We start from the raw sequence: 9,225 nt of genomic DNA on the forward strand, positions 1-9,225 counted from the left end.
ATATATCTTTGTTTTATGCCAATCTGTAAATATGGATGAACAGATTTGTCCCATTCTGAAATGTGGTTGACTTTCAGAGATAGATAATTCTTTCTTGACATCGCATCTCAATTCAAATAGTGGCCTCAGGTTGCAGAAAGTACTGGTTTATTGGAATGAGGAAGATTAAATTGTTGGAGAAGCTGTGATGCATGGACATGGGAAGCCAGCTCCAAGAGTGGTCTTTAGGATCATATCCACACCAGTGGGTCAAATACTGCAGATGGCCCCAATATATTTGTGAATCCAAGAAGTCAAAAACCTAAAATTCCTCTTTACCATTCACGGAGGAGATGACATCACTGGGATCGAAGGGCTACAACATTTAAAAAGAACCCAACAACTTCAAAAGAGTCTGTGAAATACTAAATTAATTTTCAAGAAGCCAGGAAGATGGAGCCTGAAACATACATGATTGCGTTGAGCAATGATTGGGAATAGGTCAATGAACTTTTATCCTAACTTTTGTCCTAAGGCATTCTGAAATGGCTGGACAAAGCCACTCACTGAGGTATTACAAACTGTTGCAGGATGAATAGTGAAGAATGGACTAATCTCCGTTGAACTATGTACAACATTATTGTAGGGAGCATGAAGAAAAGCCACCCAGTCATCTAAAGCAAATCTAATGTAATAATGTAAATACTGCTCCATAGTCTCATGCATGTTTTGTTAATATACTTGTAAATCAGTTCATCAGGACACTGAAGCATGGGTGGGCACTGCTGAGCTCTTTATTCAGCCATTTGCAGACTCCGGGTACATTGCACACCGCCCCACACCCACTTCCCAGCATTCCCCATGATCTTAGGGACCATCACTAAAGATTCAAGCTTAAACATATAAGGGAGTGTCTACAAACATTAAGCATATCTAATGCAATAACATCACATCTTCTTTTCTTTAAAGATAAGCCCTGTATCCTTCAGTATAACAATTCAACGATATAACATTAAGAACATCATCTAACACGTTTCAATGAGTCTCTCAGGTCTGCGTATTTCTCTTATGGGTCTTTCACACAAAGTCTGTGTTTCGTCAACCATGTTGGACCTTTCTTCCATCATGGTTTGTTCACCATTATCAAGTCCATCATACATGTCAGATGAAGGGTATTCTTCAGTCGTGTTGGCATCACTATGGTTGGGTTGAGATCCTAAATCGACCCGATTTCTTCTTACTTCTGTTCCACGATCTGTACGTACAATATAAGATCTTGGTGCTACTTGTGCTTGCACAATACCTTTCTGCATCCAAATGCCTTTCTCATGATCTCGGAGACGGACTTGGTCACCTGATCTTAGATCAGATAAGCTTTTTGCTCGCCTATCATGGTACAGTTTCTGTTTCTCCTGTTGACGTACCTTACTCAGTCTCACCAATGCTGAGTTATGCGTATTAAGCAGTTCATCACTTATCGGAAGATTTGCTCTAATCCTCCTTCCCATCAGCATTTGTGCAGGAGAGAGTCCATTCTGTAGAGGTGTACTGCGGTAGATTAAAAGACTTTTGTAGAAATCTTCTTTGCCGTCTTGTGCTTTTTTCATTAGACTATTTACAGTTTTTACTGAACTTTCCACCAACCCATTTGACTGTGGATAGTGGGGACTCGATGTTGTATGAACAAATTCCCACTCTTCAGTAAATTGTCTAAATTCAGCGCTGGAAAACTGAGGTCCATTGTCAGTGAACACTTCCATAGGAACACCATGCCTTGCAAAGATTGACTTCATGCAACTGATTATGGCTTTACTAGTAGTTGTAGGTAGAGTCTGCACCTCAGGGTAATTAGAATAATAATCAGTCACGACAATGTGCGTTTTTTCCAATACAATCAAACAAATCTGCGCCTACCTTCTGGTATGGTCTCTCTGGCACTGCATGAGGACTCAGCGGCTCAACTTGTTGCTTTGGTCTGTACATTAGACACAGTTCACATGTAGCTGTTGTCTGTGCTATGTCCTGGTTCATTCTTGGCCAATACATCACTTCACGCACCCTCCGTTTACATTTCTTTTCTCCTAAGTGGCCTTCATGTATCTTGCACAGCATAATTTTTCTTAGTCGTGCAGGTATAACAATTCTATTGCCTTTGTAAATAATACCATTGACAACCGTAAGGTCAGTGCGGTACATCCAATAATCATGAATAGACAGTGGGCACGCATTTTTTTATGCTGGCCATCCTTTCAGAATGATGTCTTGTAACACTTTCATTGTGATGTCTGTCTCTGTTTCTTTTCTTATCTGTTCTTGTCTTGCAAGAGACACAGGTAGAGAAGCTACAATCAAATTAACATATGCGTCTATCTCTTTATCCATCAGACTTTCGGAACCTTCACTTTTGTTCACAGCACGGGAAAGTGTGTCAGCAATGTACATGTATTTACCAGGACAGTACAGCAATTGGACATCATATTTCTGTAGTCTTATAAGCATTCGTTGAATTCTCATGGGACAGTCATGTAAAGATTTAGCCATGATAGCTACCAATGGCTTGTGGTCAGTTTCCACTGTAAACGCTTGACCATACACAAATTGATGAAATCGCTCACATGCATATGTGATTGCTAGAAGTTCTTTTTCTATCTGAGCATATCTTGTTTCAGCACTTGTCAATGCTCTTGATGCATAGATTACCGGTTGCCATGTATCCTCATGTTCTTGTAACAACACTGAGCCTAGGCCAAATTGCGAGGCATCTGCTGAAATTCTTATTCTTTTTGTAGGATCAAAGAATCTTAGAACCTGTTGCTCTGTGATGGTCCGTTTCAAGTTTTGCCAACTTTCTTCTTGTTCATGTGACCACATCCACTCATTATTTTTGTCCAACAACCATCTTAGAGATGCTGTTTGTTCGGAGAGTTGAGAAATAAACTTTCCTAAGTAAGTAATCATTCCTAGGAATCTTCTCACGTCGTCTTTGTTGTTAGGACGTTCCATGTTTATTATGGCTGATATTTTCCTCGGGTCAGGCTTCACACCTTCCTCCGAGACCACGTCACCCATAAAGGTAAGTGTTTTCACACCAAATTCACATTTGTCCTTGTTCAGCTTTAGATTCACTTTCTTGATAAGTTCCATTACTTGTCTCAGTCTAGAATCATGTTCTTCTTTTGTAGATCCCCAGACAATAATGTCATCCATCATTGTTTCAACACCTGGAATGTGTTCAAAAATCATGTGTATCCTTTTGTGATATACTTCTGGAGCAGACAATATCCCATATGGTAGTCGAAGGAATCTGTATCGACCTTCTGGGGTATTAAATGTACACAGCATTGAGCTGGCTTCATCTAGCTTCATTTGCCAGAATCCTGAAGATGCATCCAATTTACTGAACCATTTTGCTCCCGCAAATTGTGACATGATTTCATCTCTGGTTGGTCGTTTGAAATGTTCTCTTTTAATAGCCTTATTTAAATCTCTTGGATCCAGACATATTCTGAGTTGTCCATTTTTCTTTTCAACAATTACTAAGGAGCTCACCCATTCAGTAGGCTCATCAACTTTCTGTATCACACCCAAAGCTTCCATGCGGTTTAACTCCTGTTTTAGTTTTTCTCTCAGCGCAAATGGCACTTTTCTACAGTGGTGTATCACTGGAGGAACTTGCGTGTCTAGATTTATCTTATGCTCGCCAGGCAGACAACCTAAACCTTCAAACATGTCTCTGTATTCTGTAAACACTGATTTGCATTCATCTTCTACTTGTGATGTCACCATGAAAACTTTCTTTATCAAGTTAAGCTTTTCACATGAACTTAATCCTAGAATTGGTTGTGCATCTTTATCCACAATCAGTAGAGATGTTTTGAACTTTTGTCCTTTGTAGCTAAGGGTCACTAGGCATGTACCTTTCACAGGAATTTCCTCCCCAGTGTAGCCTGTAACTTTCACATTAGCTGGATGAATTTTAGGTTTTACTCTAAAAGTTTTATAGTATTGAAACAATATCAAATTCACCTGCGCACCAGTATCAAGCTTAAAGGGAATGACAATCTCGTTCACTGTTAAAGGAACAATCCATTCTTTCTTGTCTGTATTGCAAAGTTCAATACAATTCACAAAAAAATCTTCAGACGTAGCTTGTTCAACGGCATGCACTTTGTTTGTTTCACTATTGGTTCTACAGCATTTGGCAAAGTGATTAAGTCCACCACATTTCATGCAGGTTTTACCATAAGCAGGGCACATTTTAGGATTGTGAGTATTTCCACATCTACTGCAGATTTTCCTATTAGATTGCATTTTAGACTGCTTCATTTTAGAGAATGGTGGTTTGCTTGGCTCTGTTTTCTTTACCACATATACAGTAGTATCAGATTCCTTGTGTAACTGTTTGGCTTGCAGTCTGGTCATTTCTGCAGATCTGCACATAGTCATTGCCTTGTCTAGTGTTAGGTCTTGCTCTCTCAGCAATCTTTCTCTGAGTCCATTATCAGGTATTCCACAGACAATACGATCTCTAATCAGTGAGTCCTTTAAATCACCAAACTCACAGGTTTTGCTGAGTGATTGCAGTTCTGTAACATACTGATCAAATCCTTCTCCAAACTTCTGATCACAGGTGAAAAACTTATATCTTTCATATGTCACATTTTTCCTTGGCACAAAGTAATCTTCAAACTTTTGCATTATAGAAGATAGCACCATATTTTGCCCTTCAGCAAACTGACAACTGTTATAAATGTCCAGCACATCCTCTCCTATCACATGGAGGAAGATGGATGACTTTGTTTTATCCTCCATTGCATCAGCTCCACATGCAGCAAGATATATATTAAACCTTTGTTTAAATCTTTTCCAGTTTTCAGACAAGTTGCCAGACATGAGCATGCCTGCTGGAGGAGACAGCCTATCCATAGTTACTCACTGTTTGATGTGACCAGAGCACAAGGCAGTTATTCAGACACTGCGTGTCACAGCTTTACAGACTTCTGCAGGATCCTTTCACACTCTGAGCTCTAGCAGTCCAGTTAAAACTTCTTCTGACACCATGTTTTGTTAATATACTTGTAAATCAGTTCATCGGGACACTGAAGCATGGGTGGGCACTGCTGAGCTCTTTATTCAGCCATTTGCAGACTCCGGGTACATTGCACACCGCCCCACACCCACTTCCCAGCATTCCCCATGGTCTTAGGGACCATCACTAAAGATTCAAGCTTAAACATATAAGGGAGTATCTACAAACATTAAGCATATCTAATGCAATAACATCACAATGCATACGTTGAGTCTTATAACTTGCGTATGAGAAGTTGACAACAGTTGAAACTTGATATGTAACATAGAACAGAATTGTCATCAGACTGTGGATATGAATTGAGATCTCCTGTCAGACTTAAATGCCACAAAGACAAGAGAAATCTCAGAGCAGAACATCAGCAGTTTTGAGAGCTGATGGCTTCTTAAGAGTTACAAATGGGCCATCCTATTTAGTGCAATATTATCAATCAGGTGGTGTATTCTTTTGAAAGTGTCACATCCACAATGACAGAGGCAATAAACACCCAAGGCAGACTTTATTAGGTAGTGAGTTTCAGAGAGTAGAAACTGCAAAACTAAAAGCTCAAACCCAAAATGAAGTATGGGAGTATTTAGGAACTGTTAGTAGCCTTTCACCTGCAGATCGAAGTGAGTAAGTCTGAGTATAGGGCATCAGCAGCTATTTCATGTACCCAGCACCCTGGTTGTGTAGGAATTTGAATGTCAATAAGTCAATCTTGAAACAGATTTGCTATCTTACAGGCAGTCAGTGGAAAACAATTGGAACCTACCTACCTACACTACAAGAACAGTTTGCCATTCAATTTACTCCAATTTCTATTTATTTCTAATTATTTGTGTTTGAAATAAATTTAGTTTTAATTATAATTATTGATTTATCCAATTAATCGTTATTTCATAATTTCATATTTTTATTTCATTTTTAGTATTATATTTCTATTTTTATTGTCATTCATCCCTAACATTCCATCTCCATCTATTACTTTTTATGCGCATCTATGGTTTTTCTCTCTAATTTTCACCTGCTACTTCCACCTAATCTGTCCCATCTTACTACCAGCTACTATCTGGTTTATTTGTACTCCTATCTCCAATCGTTATTCATATAGTACCTATTATGACAGAGGATCGCAGTGCTGTGGGTCCTTCTCTTATAATGTGACCAGCCCTGTCTGGTATAGCCTTGTGCTAGTGCAGCTTTTGCAGGGGGACCCCAAGATGTTACACTTGTAAAGATATGTGGTGATCATGATCAGCATGTATCCTTACACCAGGGCTTAAGTTGCCTTAAAAGATACACCTCCTAACAGGCATATCTGGAAATGCAGCCTACTCAGAATAGGAGACTGTCACAGACAATGTTAGCAATGTTATGTGAATTGGTTCATTATCACAAGCAAGAGCAGAGGGGAAGTCTCCACACTGTCCATACAGTCCAAATAATTTGAATCCAAATGTCTGTCAAGGTGCCTACATGATTTATTATTTTTAATAACAAATCTTATATTATGTGTGGGTGGGAGATATATAGGAACAGTGTGGGTCTTATTTATGGTTATGAGAAAATCAAGGTTAATGGTGCATATTTGCAATCCATGCAGCAGTTAAAGGGGTGCAACTGCAAATTTATTTTGCATGCTGGGAAACTACTGACCATGGTCCACCTTTATTTCTAAACTGCAATTTAGGGGGCTATTCAATTGTTAGCGAGTTTGTAATTTCGAGCGAGTTAAGTCTTTTTTTCTTATTTTCGAGCGCGGAAACTTCTCCCGCAATTCTAATCTTTTTTTTTTTTCACCGAAACGGTCTTATCGCGCTCCAACCGTTTGTCAATGTTAAAGTATAGGCTGGAACTCAATTGTTTTCTAACCCTTTAGATTGTCTCTGATTGGCAATAACATGTTTATTTGCAACTCAGGAGAATACAAAACATGATACATGCACCTTATTTTTGGTAGATATTCTTTTGCCATTTATTATAAAACTCATATATAATGAAAATAGTTTACAAAACAAGCAAATATTAATTCAGTAAAACACTAGTTTTATGTTATTTTCACAGGATCCCCACATTATTTAATTCAATCTTAGATTAGATTTCCTCTCTGTTCCATTAACTCAGGAAAATACTAATAAAAATGTATCAGTGAAATGTAGACATTTGTCAATAGCTAAGAGCAGATAATACAGCCCGAGTCTTCAGTAAGTAAGATTGCTGCCTATTGTTTTGTTATGGGGCAAAATATAATTTGCATACACACAGCAATGTTTGTGCTTTTAAATATAGAACATATTAACATTATATATATAAAAAATTCATATTGAATTCATGTTTATATTCAGTGTAGGTCTGGCCACTTGCAACAGGTGGAACTAACATTCCCCGTTTTTAATACAGGGCATAGCTTGAAGTAGCTAAGCTAGAACAGCATTAATAAAGTTTTGGTGAGTGCAGAGGATCCAATGTTTATTTATATACTGTATATAGTATAATATATATGGCAGTATAGTATAACATAAACATCAATCCCACACTTAGTACTGTAATACAAAAACTAAATAGTTGACATGGATTAACTACAAACATATTGATCACAAACTAAATATGTATGTACTGTGCATACAAAAAAATATAAAAAAATATTATAGGTCTTAAATCACTACTACTTCCATCGCTTGTGGATTTCCGTCTCCAGATGTAGAGAGTGTTGCTGTTTTAGTCAAAGATGATATTCAAGGAAACTTAAAGATAAATGAATCATGCTAGCTTTGCTTTGCCACCTTTTTCTTCTCTTCAATAAGTATCTTGTAGCAATGAATTTGATCTCATTCTGAAGCTTATAAACTCACGGAAAACAGAGAAAATGGCATCACTCAAAATACAAATGATGTCATTAGCTGTGTTGTTACTCATGAGCAGGTTGGGATGGCACAAAGGTATAAAGTCATAGGGCAAGTACTTTTATACAAGTCACTTAAATCTTAGTTGGCATCGAATATATCTATTATAATGTACAGTATACATTATTTCTTATAATGCATAAGCTTTACTAATCACATCAGAACTCACTAGCTGTAAGCAAAGACATCATAGGAGTTTATTTAAATATATTATCCACACATGCACTGCTATATAGGTAAACAAATTAAAGTTATGTTGTAAAAACATAAAACTTACCCAAAAAATACACGTAGATGATCCAAAAATGTTTTGTGATATCTATGCAATTTTTCATTCTCAGCAGAGAAAATATTTTCTGAGTATATAGGTCTGGACACTACATACTGGTTCCCCACAGGCTCCATTATTGCTCCCAATTATTGAACTTGTTAGTAAGTAGTTTGTTAATTATATCCAACAATAATATGTAAGGAAATGACCTAAACAAGGTAGAGAACAAAATAAATATTAATGTAAGCTAAATTGATATATATTCATTCATTTTAATTAAATGGTCTCATGAAGATTTCAAGATGAAGCAGAAGGTACTGTACACTACCTGGGATCACATTCAATTACAGTATAAATAAGAATATGTTATAGTATTGTAGAATATGTACCCCATGATAATAAACATTTCAGTTAACAACTTTATTTAATACTACTAATTTACTAATAGCGTTCATAGGTACATATTTAAATGTTTCAAGATCTTATTGGAACTGAATACATTTTAGATAAGGTTGTCATTGTGAGGGTAGATATTTTCCTTCAGCAGACTTTGTGCCAGTATTTTCCTCTCCTTTAGCCACTGCACAGTAAATGTAAATACAGCGTTATAAAGCTCACGTTCTACCACAATATTAGTACATTTACCTATACATTTCTGGATGTCATTAGTAGCTTTTTTAAATAAATGTTTACTGGCCCTTTAAACTCACATACAGCAATCATCATCATCATCATCATTATTATCGTCATAATTTATTGTTAAAGAGCCACAGGTTCCGCAGTGCCATACAATACGGGTTCATCAATGCAAAACAAATACATACAGTAATAACACACAAATACAATAGTAATACATAACCCAGATAATACATTGATGCACATTAGAATAAAAGAAATACAATGCACATAGATAACAATGTATATACCAATGCAGCAGACCACATGCATAGTGCAATGTAACATGTACATACAGATAGGCCTGACAGACAGGAGACAAGGGA

At 37.1% G+C, this 9,225-nt stretch overlaps 1 protein-coding gene across 1 annotated transcript in view; it reads right to left on the minus strand.

The window, feature by feature from the left end:
* Positions 1–8,358, minus strand: part of LOC142150771 (chloride anion exchanger-like) — a 53,229-nt gene extending 44,871 nt beyond the window's left edge. Inside the window, exon 1 of the mRNA XM_075205963.1 lies at positions 8,231–8,358. Within this exon, the coding sequence (XP_075062064.1) occupies positions 8,231–8,358 (128 nt within the window). The remainder of the gene's footprint in view (positions 1–8,230) is intronic.
* Between the last annotated feature and the right edge of the window lie 867 nt (positions 8,359–9,225).

The sequence above is a fragment of the Mixophyes fleayi genome, chromosome 4, assembly GCF_038048845.1.
Source record: "Mixophyes fleayi isolate aMixFle1 chromosome 4, aMixFle1.hap1, whole genome shotgun sequence".
NCBI lineage: Eukaryota > Metazoa > Chordata > Amphibia > Anura > Limnodynastidae > Mixophyes > Mixophyes fleayi.